Below are 19,195 nucleotides of genomic sequence, written 5' to 3' on the forward strand. Positions count from 1 at the left end.
CAGAGTGGCTGGGGAAACCCAGCCAGATGGGAGGGGTATAAGTAATAAGTTGTTGTTGTTGTTCCAGAACACACCGAATGGTAGGTATAATGAGGAAAGAAAATGTCACTGAAATATAAATGCAAGGTTTTAATTCATGGGATGAACTGAAAAAAAGCACCATAGGGATACTAAGGTAAAGGTAAAGGGACCCCTGACCATTAGGTCTAATCGCGGATGACTCTGGGGTTGCGGCGCTCATCTCGCTTTATTGGCCGAGGGAGCCGGCGTACATCTTCCAGGTCATGTGGCCAGCATGACTAAGTCGCTTCTGGCGAACCAGAACAGCGCACGGAAACGCCGTTTACCTTCCCGCTGGAGCGATACCTATTTATCTACTTGCACTCTGACATGCTTTCGAACTGCTAGGTTGGCAGGAGCAGGGACCGAGCAACAGGAGCTCATCCAGTCGCGGGGATTCGAACCGCCAACCTTCTGATCGGCAAGTCCTAGGCTCTGTGGTTTAACCCACAGCGCCACCTGCGTCCCAGTATAGGGATACTGGATGCTTCTTTATGTTGTATCAGACCATTGGTCCGTCTAGCTCAGTCTGTATTAATTGGCAGCAGTTCTACATAGATTTTAGACAGGATTCTTCCATCCCTACTTGAAGACGCTGAGAAGTGAACCTGGGATCTTCATAGGCTCTGCCACTAGGGATGGACGAATCTGTCCATTTTCGTTCCCTCAGTTTGTCTTCATTCAATCATACTTTCAGTTCTCCACATTTCTGCAGCATTTTTATTTTTATTTTACTTTAATCCTCACGAAAATACGCCAGCATTTTAGCACTGATTTCCTCCTGGCCAATATTTTTGCAATTGATTTCCCTGAAATGGAATGAATTTTGCATTTTTATTTGTTTCGTGGTCTTTGATCATCACAACGACCCTGTGAAGCAGACCGTAGTGAAGTCCGAGCAAAGCAACAAAAGGAACGGCATGAGCGCATTCAAGACTAACAAATTTATTGTGGTGTAACCTTTGGGGGGCTAAAGTCCATCAAATAAATCATTCTTCACAATCCACAAATAAATTTGCTACATAGCCTCTGAAGCGTCACTTGACTATTATTTCATTTCTGCTATAAGTCGTGGATAGTTGGCGGCCCCATTGATTGAAAGGACACCAGCATAATTTTCTCAACACCACACAAGCAGCCAATGACAGAGAGGAGGATCCTTAAATTAAGCACAACAGTGACAAATGATGGAGTCTGGGGCCCCCGTAAAACAAATCCGCCATGACAATGAATTCTCAAAACCACATCTTTTTTTGCCCTGGCTTCCTTCCTCTAAAGTCTAGAATAATGTTTTAAAAAGGCACTGCTTTTCCTTCCTCTTCAGTGTCTCAGGCAGGATATAATCAATAACTTTAAAAGAAACAAGGACATAGTTTTGTGAGGTTCAGTTTACAGAAGGAAGGAAGCCCTGAATATTAAAAACTAGAGGCCAAATGGCTCCCTTTACAAGGGTGTGTGTGTCTGTGTGTGTGTGTGTGTGTGTGTGTGTGTGTGTGTGTAATTCACCAGGAAAACCACAATGGAGTAAAATGGAAATGGTCCGCACTGAATTCAGTGCCAAAATGCCTCCTTGCCATGTCCTTATAATCCCAGTGGGGTACTTTGTAAATCCATTTGTGTGTGTTATGGGGAGAAATCATTTTTCTTATTTGCAGCACTTTGTAAATCCAGGTTTAGTTGCTTGCTTGTGGTTGTTAAGATCCATGGCCCCTTCCTCAGGTTAATCCAGGCATCCACCACCGTCTTGGTCCTCCAGAGCAGTAGAGTTTTTCATTTTTATTATTCTTACTGGAGTGGTTTCTTTGAGTTCAGTTTTCTGCCCCAACTGAAGCCTCCGACTCAGGGCATTCTGGGATAACACCTGGTGAATCAAAGTAGGCATTATCCAATCATCCTGATGTAATGTGAAGGAAGATCCACTGTCTGGGGATAAGTCAGCAAGGCAGATGAAGTTCTGAAAGTATGAATTGTGTGGGACACAGGATTCTTCCAGGTGGAGCTTTATTATGGAATCAGTGGGTCCAATTCTTTTCCTTCCACCGCCATGGTTGCCCCAAGGCATTCTGGGATTTGCAGTTTGCTGATGACTCTGGTCGTTCTCTGTTAAAGGTCCTTGGCCACCTTCACAGGACAGAAGTTTTCGGGATGACATTTAAACTGCTTTGAATCTGCCACACAGACACGCTCATAAATTAGTTTAAGAGGGAGTTGACAAGACACACCAGTAACTTCCCCACTGAACAACACACTCATTCGCAGATGGCACCAAACTGGGAGGGGTAGCTAATTCCTTAGAAGACAGAATCTGAATTCCAAGTGACCTTAAAAAACTGGAGAATGGGGTCCAAGCTAACAAAACAAAGTTCAACAGGGACAAATGTTCCCACTTAGGTGGGAAGTACCTGATGTGGGATGTAAGAATCAGGTGCAGTCAAACACAACATTACTAGAGTAGACATGAAGGTGGTCTCAGTCCTCCAGCAGGAACTTCCTGCTTTCCAGGACTGAGACGAAACTTCCTATGTGTAACTTGAGATGGACATGGCCTCTCCTGAAGTAGAAAGAACCAGAACCACAGGCTGGCGACCATCTTTTATCTTGTCTCTATCGATGCCATCTTAACAACAGCACTACTAAGATGCACCCTTGGCTCCAGGCCAAGAGAAGAAAAGGGTGGGGGGGCTTTCTCCCATAAGGAAATAGTCACCACATTTAAACTACCGTATTTTTCGCTCTATAAGACGCACCAGACCACAAGACGCACCTAGTTTTTGGAGAAGGAAAACAAGAAAAAAAATATTCTGAATCTCAGAAGCCCGAACAGCAAGAGGGATCGCTGCACAGCGAAAGCAGCAATCCCTCTTGCTGTTCTGGCTTCTGGGATAGCTGCACAGTCTGCATTCGCTCCATAAGACGCACACACATTTCCCCTTATTTTTTAGGAGGGAAAAAGTGAGTCTTATAGAGCAAAAAATACGGTACGTTCTAACCTTTTAAGTCTGCCTTCTGGGAACCATTGTATGAACAGATACAATGTGAGTAAACATTTTATACTTTACAGAAGACTGTGTGGCGTCTTATTTTAGGAGGGATTAAGCAGGGAAAATACCAGGAAATATTTACAGAGACTCTAATGAGTCTGAGCAAGCTATCTGTTGTGCGTGTGTTTAAAAAGGGGAGTGTTAACTCTGCTGATTTTGCTGAACTTGTAAAGACAAGTTGGGATAGGATATCTTAGACAATATATCCTTCCCCGCATCCCTAAACATTCCCACACACGATACACAAATATAGGATGGGGGACACCTGGCTTACTAGCAGTACGTGTGAAAAGGATCTGTGGGTCTTGGTGGACCACAAGTTTAACAAGTGTCGACAGTGTGATGCAGCAGCAAAAAAAGCTAATGTTATTCTAGGCTGCATCAAGAGAAGTATAGTGTGCAGATCAAGGGAAGTAATAGTCCCACTCTATTCTGCCTTGGGCAGACCACACCTGGAATACTGTGTCCAGTTCTGGGCACCACCATTTAAGAAGGATGTTAAGCTGGAACGTGTGCAGACGAGGGCAACCAAGATGATCAAGGGTCTGGAAACTGAGCCTTATGAGGAGCGGTTGAAGGAGCTGGGTATGTTTAGCCTGGAAAAAAGGAGACTGAGAGGAGATATGACAGCCACCTTCAAATATCTTAAGGGCTGTCCCATGGAGGAGCGAGCATCCTTATTTCCTCCTACTCTGGAAGGTAGGACTCGAACCCATGGCTCCAAGATGCAGGAAAGGGGATTCCGACTAAACATTCGGAAAAACTTTCCAGCAGCAAGAGCTGTTCAGCAGTGGGATGGACTCCCACGGGAGGTGGTGGACTCTCCTTCCTTGGAGGTTTCTAAAGAGAGGTTGGAGGGCCATCTGTCATGGATGCTTTATCTGAGATTCCTACATTGCAGGGGGTTGGACTAGATGCCCCTTGGGATCCCTTCCAACTCTATGGTTCTGCGATTTAGTTTGCCCCAGTGTTATCTCTGGTCCATCAGTTTTTGCAGGCTTTTGAGGTCCATGAATAACCATAGTTTAGAGGTCCCAGGCCCTAAGGAAGTCAGACTATCCCAGGGCCTTTTCAGTGATGGCTCCGACCTGGTAGAATGCTCTGTCCCATGAGACTAGGGCCCTTCAGGATTATTATTATTATTACAAAACCCTGCAAGATGGGTGAACAAGAGGAGTTTATCCGACCTCCCACCCACAGAGCAACAACATCTCTAACATCTTGTACAACCTCAAAAACACTCTACGCTGTCCCTTTATTCAGCCATAGCTGCATTTGCTTTCGGGTTCAGCCAAAATGTAGCTTTGTGACAGCCAGAAGACACTGACACCTGCAGGTAAAATGTTAGAATTGCTGCCATATCTGTGCCACTATCTTTCAAAGGGAGAGGGGTAGAATCGCTCATGAAAGGTGGAGAATAGCACCCTCTGTTGCCTCCGAATGAAGTTTTTCCATCTACTTTTTTTACTCACCCTTTCCCCCTCCTCCTCCTCCTCCCTCTTCCCTCATAAGTCTCTCTCCTTGGTCTCCAACTGTCTAAAAAAGCAAATTTTTGCTCAAGTGATTTTGATGTATGGAAGTGAGAGCTGGACCATAAAGAAGGCTGATCGCCAAAGAATTGATGCTTTTGAATTATGGTGCTGGAGGAGACTCTTGAGAGTCCCATGGACTGCAAGAAGATCAAACCTCTCCATTCTGAAGGAAATCAGCCCTGAGTGCTCACTGGAAGGACAGATCCTGAAGTTGAGACTCCAGTACTTTGGCCACCTCATGAGAAGAGAAGACTCCCTGGAAAAGACCCTGATGTTGGGAAAGATGGAGGGCGCAAGGAGAAGGGGACGACAGAGGGCGAGATGGTTGGACAGTGTTCTCGAAGCTACCAGCATGAGTTTGACCAAACTGCGGGAGGCAGTGGAAGACAGGAGTGCCTGGCGTGCTCTGGTCCATGGGGTCACAAAGAGTCGGACACGACTAAACAACTAAACAACAACAACAATTTTGATGCCTGAGGTGGGGCAGACAACGCCACTGCCTATCCAAACCGAGGTCCATCAAGTACCCGAGTCCGAAATAATTTTGATACCCGAGGAAAAATATTTCACAAGCACATCTTTCTCTCTCTGTGGCAGCAGGGGGGGAAAGGATGGGGTGGGGCAGAATAATGAGACATTAAATAGCTAACATTCTGCTGCCTTTTCATGACACAAAGAATCAGCTGCCTGAGGGGGCCACTTCACTTTGTCCAATGGTAGGGCTAGACCTGCATTAAAATATTTTAAATATGGGGGAGAAAGAATATACCACTATATGACTGAAATAGTTATGGGAAGGTGCATGTTTTTGGAACAAAGGCAAATACAGTCCTACCCATAGCTGTCAACTCACAGATTTGAAAATAAGGGATCAGCAGCCAAAATAAGGGATTTTCTGGGCACAGGTATGTTCAACCTCTGAGCCCCTCTGAGCCAAAGGCAGAAAGCCCAGCCAGTAGCCAAACGAAGCCTCAAGCGGTGGTTCCCACAGCGCAGCAACCCGGCAAAGGGGATGCAGCAAGGGAAACCACTGTCACATCTCTGCTGGGAAGCGCTGAGCAAAGGCGAGTCCCCAGGCAACGCAGCCGATTTGATCGGCACAAGGCATGCAAGCTCCACCCCCCCCAGTCGTTCTTAGACTTCTTATTGGGTGAGCAACGCAGCCAAGCAACACAGTTGGAGCCTCCCTCCTCCTTCGCTGGCAGGGAGGGAGGGAGAGGAGTTGCTTCCTTTGAAACCCGGGAAATTTAAGGGACATCATCAATAAGGGCCAGCAGTGGGACATGGCGCTGGGATAAGGGAGTTTCCCGCCAAATAAGGGACGGTTGACAGCTATGGTCCTACCTTGGATCTTAAATGCCTTGGCTCCTGCACAAATTGGCTCCCAAACGCCGCAAACCCGGAAGTGAGTGTTCTGGTTTCTGAACAATTTTCAGAAGCCAAACGTCCGGCGTGGCTTCCAATTGGCTGCAGGACACTCCTGCAGCCAGTCAGAAGTCACGCTTTGGTTTCTGAACTTTTTGGAAGTCGAACGGACTTCTGGAACGGATTCTGTTTGACTTCCGAGGTACAACTGTATAGAATCCAGGAGAACATAATATGAATTGAAATACCAATCCAGAATGTCAAAGGAGTAGCAAGCAAAATAAAACCTTTAATCAGCATTTGTATATAGGTATCTGTATAAGGCAGGAAGTGAATGATTTTATATTATTGGGTCTTGAATTCTATACATCTCAATTGGTTGTTTTTGCTGATACAGAAAAATATGCATTATCATTATCATCATCATCATCATCATCATCATCATCATCATCATCATCACATTATTACCAAAACTGTGGTTGAATATGACTTGTTATTCTTAGCCAATAATTTACAGCACTGAAGCAAAATCTGGAAAAACAGAATTTAAACATTACATTTTTAAACAGTTCATTCCAAGGTAAACCTTTCTCGAAGTTATGCTAAACATTTCTACATCCTTCCCATCAACTTTTGACAACTACCAGTTTGCATACAGAGCAAATAGATCCACAGAAGACGCCATCAATACCACTCTCCATGCTGCTCTGTCCCATCTGGAGCAGCCGGGGAGTTATGTGAGGCTGCTGTTTGTGGATTTTAGCTCTGCTTTTAACACTATCCTCCCCCATAGACTGGTGTCCAAGCTAGAGGCGATTGGACTCTCCAACTCCACCTGTCTCTGGGTTTTGGATTTTTTGTCAGAACGTTCCCAGAGGGTTAGAGTAGGGTCACACATGTCCACAGCCCTTAGCCTTAACACCGGCTCACCACAGGGTTGTGTGTTGAGTCCCCTGCTCTACACTATCTATACGTATGACTGTACAGCCATCTATTCCAGCAACAAAATCATCAAGTTTGCTGATGACACTACGGTGGTAGGGCTCATTTCAGGAGGGGATGAGTCCGCCTATCGGGACGAGGTGGAGCGGCTCTGTGTTTGGTGTGGAGAGAACAATCTGGCTCTTAATACGGCTAAGACCAAGGAATTGGTGGTGGATTACAGGAAAAAAAAGGCGGACATTCAGCCCTTGTATATCAACGGGGAACGGGTGGAGAGGGTGGCGGAATTCAGGTTTTTGGGAGTAGCTATCGATCAGGGCATGACTTGGAGCGCACATACCACTGCTCTGGTGAAGAAGGCCCAGCAGAGAATTTATTTCCTCAGACTTTTAAAGAAGAACAATCTGAGTGAGAGACTGCTGGTGTCCTTCTACCGAGGCTCCATAGAGAGCATTCTTACATACTGTATTTGTGCTTGGTTCTCCAGTTGTACAGCTAGGGAGAGGAAGGTGCTCCAGAAGGTCATAACCACAGCCCAAAGGATTATTGGTCATCCTCTCCCATCTTTGGAAGAACTGTACGGTTCCCGTTGTCTTAGGAAAGCAAATAACATCCTGCAGGATTCATCTCACCCGGGACACTGTCTGTTTGCACTACTGCCTTCTGGCAGAAGATATAGAAACATCAAGTCAAAGACAAATAGACTGAAAAACAGTTTCTATCCAAGAGCTGTGGCCCTTTTGAATGCTGTAACTCGTTAGTGTGACCTGGGAGTTTGATGGGTGTGGTGTGGGTGTGGCTGGAATGTGGTTTGTTTGGTTGTTGTTGTTGTCTTGCTTTTGTTGTTTTAAGGGATGGCATCCAATTTCGTTGCACTTTGTGCAATGTTGCACTTGTGTAATGACAATAAAGAATCTATCTATCTATCTATCTATCTATCTATTTGTTTTTGCTTTAAGTCATCCAAGTGGGAGGAAATGGCAGTTTTCCCATCCTTATTCCTCTCCTGGCTTTCTAGCTGCCACAAATCAAAATCCTGCTATCAGGAATGTACATAGAGCAGGGATTCCCAAACTGTGGCACATGAGTTTCATCCAGGTGGTCTACAGCATGCCCATGTCAAATCTTCATATTGAGTTTTAATTGGGGGTTTTATTGTTTCTTTTATTTCTTTCATTTTCCCGCATTACGTCTTGAATTCTATGGGATGCAAATCTAGCCCAACACATTACAATTGCTACCAACAGACAGACAAATCATTAGGTGACCCACCAAAAGAATTAGCCATTTTCAAGCAGTCAGTGGAGGGGCCAGGAAGTTGAGGAATTACTGTAGGTTCAAGGATGACGGGACTTACTCCAAGACTATACAGTGGTACCTCGGGTTGCGAACTTAATTCAATTCGTTCCGGAGGTCCGTTCTTAACCGAAGCCGTTCTTAACCTGAGGCGCACTTTCACTAATGGGGCCTCCTGCTGCCGCCAAGCCGCCACCACACAATTTCTGTTCTCATCCTGAGGCAAAGTTCTTAACCCAAGATACTACTCCTGGGTTAGCGGAGTCTGTAACCTGAAGCGTTTGTAACCCAAGGTACCACTGTACACATATCTTTTAAATTCTCCCCCCTCTCTTTTTTTGTATTTTTTCTTTTATTCTTTTTCTCTTTTCTCTGTAACTTTCAAAAATGCAATAAAAAATATTTTTTTAAAAAAAGACTATACACGTATGGAAGCATATGTGACCTTTTCGCTTTGACGCTTGGATTTCCCCGCCTTCTTCACGACGACCTCTGAATAATTCAGATCTGCCGTTGACTCTGCCTTCTTGTCCTACAGAAAGAGGTCGAGGAATCAGTGTCATCATTTGTGAGCTTCCCCCAGATGTTTCCTGAACACTGTTACAGCCACAACATCAGCCATTAGGCCTCTAGCAAGTTACCGCTCCTTCAGATCAACCTTACTACAATCACTGCAATTACAGTCAAACCTTGGTTATCGAACATAATCCATTCCAGGAGACTGTTCGACTTCCGAAACGTTCGACAACCAAGGATCAAAGGGTGGTTGGCAAAGTCAGTGGAGAGAAAAGAAGAAAAAACTCCCCGGAAGCCGTTCAGCTTCTGAAAATTGTTTGAAAACCAAAGCAGCTATTTCTGGGTTTTTGGCGTTCGGCAGCCAAAATGTTCCAAAGGGAGGCATTTGGCAGCTGAGGTTTCACTGTATTGTTTTTTCCAGGGTTGCGGGGAGTAATTAATGCACCCGTCCAGGGGTGGCAGAGAAATTTGGTTCTCATTTCATTGCCAACATACCTAATTCTCACTTCCTAAAACAATATGCAAAACCAAAAGATAGCTGTTCTTCTAAATTTTCTCTGAATTTTGCAGTGCAGGTCTCCAGCCCAAAGATAGCCAAGATAGGTCAGTTGGTTAGGTACTGATAATGCCAAGGTTGCAGGCTTGAACCCTGTATGAGGCGGCTGCATATTTGAGTTGGACTAGATGATCCTATGGGGTCCCTTCCAACTCTATGATTCTATGTATTGAACAATGAGCACATCTGGGTGAAGTGTGTCTTAAACCAAGTGCCTTAGGGGAAGTGGCGTACAAAAATGCACTACACTGGGGGAGACCGCTTGCAAAAAAAAATGGATATACAGTGGTAAGGTAAAGGTAAAGGGACCCCTGACCATTAGGTCCAGTCGTGACCGACTCTGGGGTTGCAGCGCTCATCTCGCTTTATTGGCCGAGGGAGCCGGCGTACAGCTTCCGGGTCATGTGGCCAGCATGACTAAGCCACTTCTGGCGAACCAGAGCAGCGCACGGAAACACCATTTACCTTCCCACCGGAACAGTACCTATTTATCTACTTGCACTTTGACGTGCTTTCGAATTGCTAGGTCGGCAGGAGCAGGGACCGAGCAACGGGAGCTCACCCCGTCGCGGCGATTCGAACCTTCTGATCGGCAAGTCCTAGGCTCTGTGGTTTAACCCACAGCGCCACCCACATCCCTTACAGTGGTACCTTGGGTTAAGTACTTAATTCGTTCCGGAGGTCTGTTCTTAACCCAAAACTGTTCTTAACCTGAGGTACCACTTTAGCTAATGGGGCCTCCCGCTGCCGCCACACCGCTGGCGCACGATTTCTGTTCTCATCCTGAGGTAAAGTTCTTAACCCGAGGTACTATTTCTGGGTTAGCGGAGTCTGTGACCTGAAGTGTCTGTAACCTGAGGTACCACTGTAGTTGCTCAAGGGAGCCGTAGACTCAAAAAGGTTGAAAACCTCTGGGCTAGAGACTACATCAGTTCTGCCTCACCTCTCCAACCTCCTCCCAGTTTCCAAACTTGCTTGTCTAGTATTATCTATGCTAGCTAACTGTGTTTCAAGCACAAGCCAGTCTGCAGATTATAGCTGTCAACTTTCAGATTTGAAAATAAGGGATCAGCAGCCTCACCTGTCCCAGGGACAGTCTACAGGATATCCAACAATCCGGGATAGCAGCAGGAAGCAGCGGGAAACGGTGCTGGAATAAGGGAATTTCCCGCAAAAAAAGGGAAGGTTGACAGCTATGCTGCAGATATCGGGTATCAGACCTGAGACCTTTGCCATGCCATGAAGTATCTGAGACTGAACTGCAGCCCTTCTGCCTCCCAACTTGGAGCCAGGTTTCTGAGCGCTACGCTTGCAAGCCTGACTCTGTTTTTAAGCTCGGGGCTTACCTGACTCAGGCGTTTCGTCCCGGATCCTCTTGCTTGGCAGCAACCTGAAAATTCAGTTTCGTAAAATGTAGCGATCGAGATGCAATCCGAACAAATTTTCCTCTAAGTATAGGAGGCCTATCTTTGGTTCCCGTCTCTTTGCTACGCTATAGCAGCTTTCTCCGAGCTTGTGCCCTCCAGGTGTTTTGGACGTCAACATAATATCATTTCCTTAATAACAATTTATTTAACCGAAACAATAACATTATAGCATATGTATCCATGTTTGTTAACTTGATGTGGTTAAATGGTTTTTTTATTTTAAAAAAACCAGAGTTTTAGCACACATGAAAAACGTAAAACAAATCCTTATTTCCTGATGAATAGCCTTTGGACTACAATGTAACTTAAACAGAAAACTATCTTTAGAAAGAGTTTTCCTCCAAAAGCATTTTATTTTAAAAATCCAATTTAAATTAAAAAAATCTGATTTAAATTTTTTAAAAATCTGATTTAAATTTTTTAAAAACCCATTTTTTTATAAAAAAAAGCATTGATTTTTATCCACCCTGCCTTCAACCCCCAGGTCTGTCAAATGCTCATCTCTGGTTTAGAGATAAGCTCCAGTCACCATGCTCACCTTCTCTGTTCCTACAGTAGAGCACTATCAGAGGAGAAACTACAAAAACCGCCAGGGCTGAGGCGAGGCCTGCCCAAAGCGCTATGGAATGTGTGCTATTTTCATCAGGTTTCTTAGGATCTCCTAGGAGAGAGAATAAATGGGGTATTACATCATCAAACTTCAGAATCAAGGTAACAAAATGTTATAAGGCACACTCACCCACATATGTACACAGTGCCGCAATACAGGAAGATATTGTGAGAAAATTTCAGATTAAATTCAACAGATCCTGCTGGATTGCTGCTGCGGTTTCTATTCTTTCTTTTTAACTTTAGATGTTCCTCTGGGCATTTTTATACACTAGCACAGAGAATCTCTTGCCTCATTGCTGCCAACAAGAAAACACAGTCTTGTCCTTTGGCCTTGCATGGGGTTTTTCCCTCTCAGACAGAACAACCAACTGTCTATTTCTCATGTAGCACATGTTATCACACCCTGAGAATGGCCTTTCCCCTTAGCAGTTAGAATATTTGGGAACATTCAGTGACATCACTGCTGCCCATCCAATCTAGGAGAGAACCTCAAAGCAGCAGCCGGTCCTTAGAAATTACAACTAACCCAGAATGCAGCAGCCAGACTAATGACTGGGAGTGGCCATCGAGACCACATAGCATCGGTCTTTAAAAAACCTACATTGGCTCCCAGTACGTTTCCGAGCACAATTCAAAGTGTTGATACTGACCTTTAAAGCCCTAAACGGAGCGTCTCCACCCCCATCGTTCAGCCCAGACACTGAGGGCTGCCTTCAGATGTCTTCTAAAAGTCTGGTAGTTGTTTTTCTCTTTGACATCTGGTGGGAGGGCGTTCCACAGGGAGGGCGCCACTACCGAGAAGGCCCTCTGCCTGGTTCCCTGTAAACCTCACTTCTCGCAGTGAGGGAACCGCCAGAAGGCCCTCGGAGCTGGACCTCAGTGTCCGGGCAGAACGATGGCGGTGGAGACGCTCCTTCAGGTATACTGGACCGAGGCCGTTTAGGGCTTTAAAGGTCAGCACCAACACTTTGAATTGTGCTCGGAAACGTACTGGGAGCCAATGTAGGTATTTCATGACCGGTGTTATATGGTCTCGGGGGCTACTCCCAGTCACCAGTCTAGCTGCCGCATTCTGGATTAGTTGTAGTTTCCAGGTCACCTTCAAAGGTAGCCCCACATAGAAAGCATTGCAGTAGTCCAAGCGAGAGATAACTAGAGCATGCACCATATTTGGAGATGGCTCTCATTTCTCCTCCCAGTCTCCTCTTACACAGGCTAAACATACACATCACCCTCACCCGTTCCTCAAATATATCAATTCTTCACCCCCAACTTACTGTCCACACAGAAAATCCAGAAGTACTACACCCCAGCACTTTCTACACAAGCAGCTTCAAGCGACAGGGAAGGCCTGTAGTTGAGTAGTAGAGCAACAGCATCTTTCCTGAAACCCTGCAGAGCTGTGCTAGTCACTGTAGATTACAGTACAGTGGTACCTCAGGTTAAGTACTTAATTCGTTCCGGAGGTCCGTTCTTAACCTGAAACTGTTCTTAACCTGAAGCACCACTTTAGCTCATGGGGCCTCCTGCTGCTGCCGCGCCGCCGGAGCCCGATTTCTGTTCTTCTCCTGAAGCAAAGTTCTTAACCTGAAGCACTATTTCTGGGTTAGTGGAGTCTGTAACCTGAAGCGTATGTAACCTGAAGCGTATGTAACCCGAGGTACCACTGTAAACTGATAATGAGCTAGATGGACTATCTCAGTAGAAGGCAACTTCCTATGATAAAATCTGCAACATCTGAGTCTAGCCCACTGTTTTCCCAATGAACCCATCCCAGTTCCTTCCTTCCTTCTGACCAACTACAGTGGTACCTCGGGTTAAGAACTTAATTCGTTCCGGAGGTCCGTTCTTCACCTGAAACTGTTCTTAACCTGAGGTACCACTGTAGCTAATGGGGCCTCCCGCTGCCGCTGCGCGGTTTCTGTTCTCATCCTGAGGTAAAGTTCTTAACCCGAGGTACTATTTCTGGGCTAGCGGAGTCTGTAACCTGAAGCGTCTGTAACCTGAGGAACCACTGTACATTCCTTCCACAGAACCCAAGCTCTTTACCTTTCGCAGCTTTAAGCACGCGAAGCTCAGTCCCGTTCCCCGAAGTCTCCGGGAATCCAGGGATCTTCACCACGCATCGATACACCCCTGAGTCGTAATGTCTCAGATCCCGTATCTCTATGTCGGCTCTTCTCCCCAAGAGGAAGGCCTGCTCCGAGGTGGGACTCACCCTTCCCATGAATTCCCGGGTAGTCTTTCTGACCTCCACCCCTGGCTCCTTCACCCACCGGAAGCTCCCAACCTTAGGCTCTGAGGTGGAGTTGTAGGAACAGTGCAAGGTGACAGAACCGCCTTCCATGCCTTCTGCTGAGCTGGACTGGGAGACCATGAGGGGTTCTTGAGCCTGGGAAGCTGGGACAGTGGAAATGAGATGGGGGTGAGAGAGAAGGAAAAGCAGGAGTCCCAGTTGTTCATGGTCTTGACCAGTTCTCCCAGCCTAACCTCCCAGCGTAGCTAAACTGTACAGTCTTAATGGTCCCTAAATGAGGCACCATTGTTCACACACAACTTATTTCCAACATGGTCAAGAGGAGGAAATAAAACTCATGTGGCTATCGTTTCAGTTGCATTAGACCACAGCAGGAATGAGGGAGAAATTCAATTCAACTCCTCCCCCTCTGTGTTCTGGAGGTGCATCCCCTTCAGTTCTTGGAAACCATATTTGGTGCTCTCAGAGTTAACGCTGCTGCTCATTTGTCCAGCATGGACAAGTAGATTCCGCACCTGCAGAAACAGCTATACAGTTGCACTTGTTTGTGTTGGGACACACAATAGTCACAATTCATCGCAATATCAATTACAGTGGTACCTCAGGTTAAGTACTTAATTCGTTCCGGAGGTCCGTACGTAACCTGAAACTGTTCTTAACCTGAAGCACCACTTTAGCTAATGGGGCCTCCTGCTGCCGCCGCGCCGCCGGAGCCCGATTTCTGTTCTTATCCTGAAGCAAAGTTCTTAACCTGAAGCACTATTTCTGGGTTAGCGGAATCTGTAACCCGAAGCGTATGTAACCTGAAGCGTATGTAACCCAAGGTACCACTGTAATGTAATGTTTCAAATATTTTGTGTATCATTGAAGTCTGTTGAACCGTTGAAGGCTGGTGGTTAAATCTGACAAAGTATTACCTGTGGAAGTGTGCACCACAATAAATTTACGGGTCTTTAAACTGCCACAGGACACAACTTCATAAGCCTTGCTACAAGTGCTTAACGTGGCTAAACCAAAAAAGTCTGGTTTGGATTTGAAATATGTTATTAGAATCATGTAGGTGATAATCTGAAGGCAGCACTGTTTCAGGGAAGTTTTTAATGTCTGGTGTTTTATTGTATTTTTAATATTTTATTGGGAGTTGCCTAGAGTAGCTGGGGAAACCCAGTCAGATGGGCGAGGTATAAATAAATAAATAAATAAATAAATATTATTATTATTATTATTATTTGTGGTTGCGTTTTTACAAGAAACTGCCCTCTTCTATACGGCTATTAACAGAACAAAAGCTCTGTCCTCCCTCTCTCTTGGGCACCTTAACACCGGGGGAGCCTTGGAGCAGTCAGCAGAGACCAGGAAAATGCACATGTCCAAGAAGATGGAACATGAAATAGTCACTCCTTACCTGCCCAAAGGGTGAAGCAGAAGCAGAAGACCTCCAGAGGCATCATCGACACGAAGCAGTTAGGAATCGGTTTGAACTGCAACAGGGGCCAGCACAAAACCGAGTGCGCATAGTGTGCACGCTTCCACCAGTAGCTTCCGGAGAAGGCAAGCGCATGGTGGAAAATGTGGTCTGGTGGCCGGAAGGAAGAGGTGCTGCCCGTCCACAGGAAAACACAGCTCACATTTTCCATTCCGGGAGCCACTGCAGCAGGCGATCAATCCATCCCCCAAACCTTTCCAGCCCATCCATTGTCCCCCAAAGCTGTCCAGCTTTTTCTGTAGCTTGCAACCATAGCTCAGCGAACATGTTCTGTATGTACAACGTCCCACATCTGATCCCTGGCTTCTCCAGTTAAACTAGAGGCGGGGAACATGTTCCCCTCCAGAAGTTGTTGTTGTATAACTGTAATCCTCCCTGAACACTGAGCCATGCTCTCTGAGCCAAGGCTCTCCTGGAGAGCTGGGGCTGATTGGAACTGACACTCAAACAAGATCTGGAAAAGCCACAGGTTCACTAGCTCTTGAGTTAAAATGTGTCTAATAGTAGGGACGCGGGTGGCGCTGTGGTCTAAACCACAGAGCCTAGGGCTTGCCGCTCAGAAGGTCGACGGCTCGAATCCCTGCGACGGGGTGAGCTCCCGTTGCTCGGTCCCTGCTCCTGCTAACCTAGCAGTTCAAATGCACGTCAAAGTACAAGTAGATAAATAGGTACCAATCCGGCGGGAAGGTAACTGGCATTTCCATGCGCTGCTCTGGTTCGCCAGAAGTGGTTTAGTCATGCTGGCCACATGACCCGGAAGCTGTACGCCGGCTCCCTCGGCCAATAAAGCGAGATGAGCGCCACAACCCCAGAGTCGGCCATGACTAAACCTAATGGTCAGAGATCCCTTTACCTTAATAGTAGGGGGTGGGCAAATAAGTCCGTTTCAAGTTTCTCTCTGTTTATCCTTTCTCCAGTCTTCAATTCGGTTCTCCGCATCTCTACATCAGCTTGCATTTTGAAGCCCTCATGCTTGAAGCCCTCATGAAAAGTTGGCCTTTGTATGCAGAGTGAATTGAAATTTTCTTCTCCATCCCTGGGAAAGGTGCTCTGCCCAAGACTTTGGGGGACGATTTGCAAGTCAGATTACAGTTACTGAGCTATAACATTAGAGTGTCCCACTAGAACCAGGGAGAACTTGGCTCAAATCTCCAGTCAGCTGTGGGTGGGGTTTCCTGGAGCTTGTCAACATCTTGACAACAGTCGCCTGGCATTCCTTCACAGCGTTGTTGTGATAATAAAAAGAGAGCAATGTTTGTATCAACAATCTGAATATTTTGTTTTTAATAATCAAGAGTAGTGCTTTTTTCTTTAAAAAAATGTTTAGGGGTACTCTCATTTTCCTACTCATATTGAAATACTGCCCCTCAATGAGGCCAAACTTATATTCACAAAATGTTTAGGGGTATGCGTCCCCCCAGGAAAAAAGCACTGATCAAGAGACGTAAAAATCTTCTTAAAGAAAAATAATTGAATGAATTTAATTAACCATGCTGATTTTTTTTTTTTATCCTGAGTCCTCCACACATGTCCTCGCCAGTATTTTGGGACAGTCAGCAACCATAATCTTCTTTTTTTTTTCCTGTGACTTTATGAATCCGCAAAGCACAGTTTCAGGTGTTTTTCAAGTACGGTACAATTCTCTCAAGAACTCCTCTGTGGCAAACTGACTCAAATCCCTCTATAAACAGGCACAGATTTCCTCCCCCTTCTTCTTTTTGCAATTTTCCTTGGGGAGGGAACAGTTTGCTGGCATTGCACAAGCTCCCAACTGGGGGGAAAAATCACGTCATCTCAGATTCTCTCTCTGTTCCACAGCTGTAGCTCTGGAACTTCAGAAAGTCCAGCCCTCCTTTAGCAGAGGTTGGATTTGTGAGCAAGGACCGATGCGTTTCATCAGCATCCTTCTTCCAGGGTCTTGTTCTTTGCCGGAGTTGCTGGTTTTGTAATAACGTACAGCACGCTGCATCCACATCTGGAGCTGAGAGATTCCACGACTTCACCACTGGGTTCAGCAAAGCGATTCTTATCTCCAGTGGCTTTCTGGTTCTGATCTATTTCCCTCCCAATTGCAGATACTGAGTCCCTCCTGTGTCACCCACACAGCCTGCCCTTCTTTGGATTCACAAGTGCTTTTTCAATTCCACAACCCCACCTTCCCAGAAGTGTGTGTTTGCTTGTTTGTTTGAGAGAGGCTCTTAAGCGCAGGGTCCGTGAGTCGCAACAGAGCAAACCGCAGGACTGAGAGAGACAGGAAAGGCCTCTGCCACCTTCCAGACCACAAACAATGGCTCTTCGCGTCCACCCGAGCAACTCTGAGGAGGAGTTTTGCGGTGGCCGCTTTGATGCTAAGAGGCAACAGGCCTCTTGCACGAACGGTCACGTATCTCTCTAGCAGCGCCATCGAGACTAAACTCTCCCCTGGCAAGCTACTGCCGCTTCTGTTTCCTTCCAAACCACAACGCTCGCACTTCTTTTCCTGCCCTCGCTTTTCAACTTGCAGATTTCCTCGTGAGGCCCCATCAATTGTGTGAAATTGGATTGCGGGCCCGACTTCATCAGCCACTTTCTTTTGTTCTAGAAGTACCTTGAGTGGATTCCTGACCAAATATTCACTTCCTTGTTTATTTATTGCTTAACTAAAGACCCGCTCTTAAAACGTCGACAGCTTGTCTTCCTGCTTCTGTGTACATTACAAACCTGCAGTTATGGGCTTGATTGATTGAGGTAGCTGATAGACGCCTTCATTTTTTATTTTAAAGAAAAAATAGGGCACACCCATTGAAATTAATGGGGAAAATAGGCTGGACCTCACTGGAGATAACCCTTTTTATTGCTGCAATGAAACAGGTGCATTGTTCAGAAGTGAGCATTGTCATTGTTCATAATGAGAAGCTGGAGTTTCTCAAGAAGCTCATGTGTTACTAGCAAGCTTGCCAAAATGTCTGGAACAAAAACAACAAAGGGGCAGTATTTTTAGATGAATTTTAGGTCACATTTTCAGATGAATTTTAGGTCACATTCGCGTTGTGCTTTTAAAGCACTCTTTTATGACTTTGGCAGTCATGGCTTTCCCCCACCCCCACCCCAAAAACCCGGGGTACTATAATTTGTTTAGGGTGCTGAGAGTTGTTAGGAGACCCTTCACAGAGCTACAATTCTGTGGCTGTTGGGAATGCAACAGCAGAGATCACACAACATGCAGATGAAGTGTTAATTCTGTTCATGATCATTTGTTAAGGTAAAGGGTAAAGGGACCTCTGACCATTAGGTCCAGTCGTGACCAACTCTGGGGTTGTGGCGCTCATCTCGCTTTATTGGCCAAGGGAGCCGGCGTACAGCTTCCGGGTCATGTGGCCAGCATCACTAAGCCGCTTCTGGCGAACCAGAGCAGTGCACGGAAACGCCGTTTACTTTCCCGCCGGAGCGGTACCTATTTATCTACTTGCACTTTGATGTGCTTTTGAACTGCTAGGTTGGCAGGAGCAGGGACCGAGCAACGGGAGCTCGCCCCATCACAGGGATTCGAACCGCCAACCTTCTGATCAGCAAGTCCTAGGCTCTGTTGTTTAACCCACAGCGCCACCCACGTCCCTTTTTGTTAAGGTACCACATGCTCTGATTGAATGCACAATTCTGATGGATTTTTCCTTCTATGTTTTAGTTCAGTGTTTCCAAAACTTGTAGCTTGAGGACTACAATTCCCATCATCCCTGACCACTGGTCTTGCTAGCTAGGGATGATGGGAGTTGTAGTCCAAAAAGCAGCTGGAGACTCAAGTTTGGGAAACATGGTATTAGTTGAATGTTCACCGCTTTGTACAAGGCCTGACATAATATCAGAATTGTAGAGTTGGAAGGGACCCGAGGGTCTAACCCCCAGGAATCTTTTGCCCAAAGTGGGGCTCGAACCCACAACCCCAAGAGTCTCAAGTTATACACTGTTTTATTCACTTTCCTCAGTAAAATGTTATCGAGATTTTTCTACCTGGACTCTGACTGTGTTGCTCAAGTGACTTTGCTAACAATGGCTGATGGGAATTGCCGTCTAAAATGTCTGGAGAGCACCACATTGGGGAACGCTGCTCTGCCTAGTGTGGCAAAGA

General features: G+C 45.9%; 1 protein-coding gene and 1 long non-coding RNA gene across 2 annotated transcripts in view; one reads left to right on the forward strand and one right to left on the reverse strand.

The window, feature by feature from the left end:
* Positions 1 to 19,195, forward strand: part of LOC309525524 — an 81,609-nt gene that overhangs the window by 25,458 nt on the left and 36,956 nt on the right. The gene's annotated exons all lie outside the window — the stretch shown is intronic.
* Positions 8,578 to 15,055, reverse strand: LOC309527522 (uncharacterized protein; the record flags this gene model as incomplete). Its single annotated transcript, XM_082214348.1, has 5 exons — positions 8,578 to 8,768; positions 10,655 to 10,698; positions 11,274 to 11,396; positions 13,397 to 13,747; positions 15,010 to 15,055. The coding sequence occupies 5 exons, from the start codon at positions 15,053 to 15,055 to the stop codon at positions 8,655 to 8,657; spliced, it is 678 nt and encodes a 225-aa protein (XP_082070474.1). The 3' UTR covers positions 8,578 to 8,654.

Source organism: Podarcis vaucheri, assembly GCF_965113315.1.
Source record: "Podarcis vaucheri genome assembly, chromosome: 2".
Taxonomy (NCBI): domain Eukaryota; kingdom Metazoa; phylum Chordata; class Lepidosauria; order Squamata; family Lacertidae; genus Podarcis; species Podarcis vaucheri.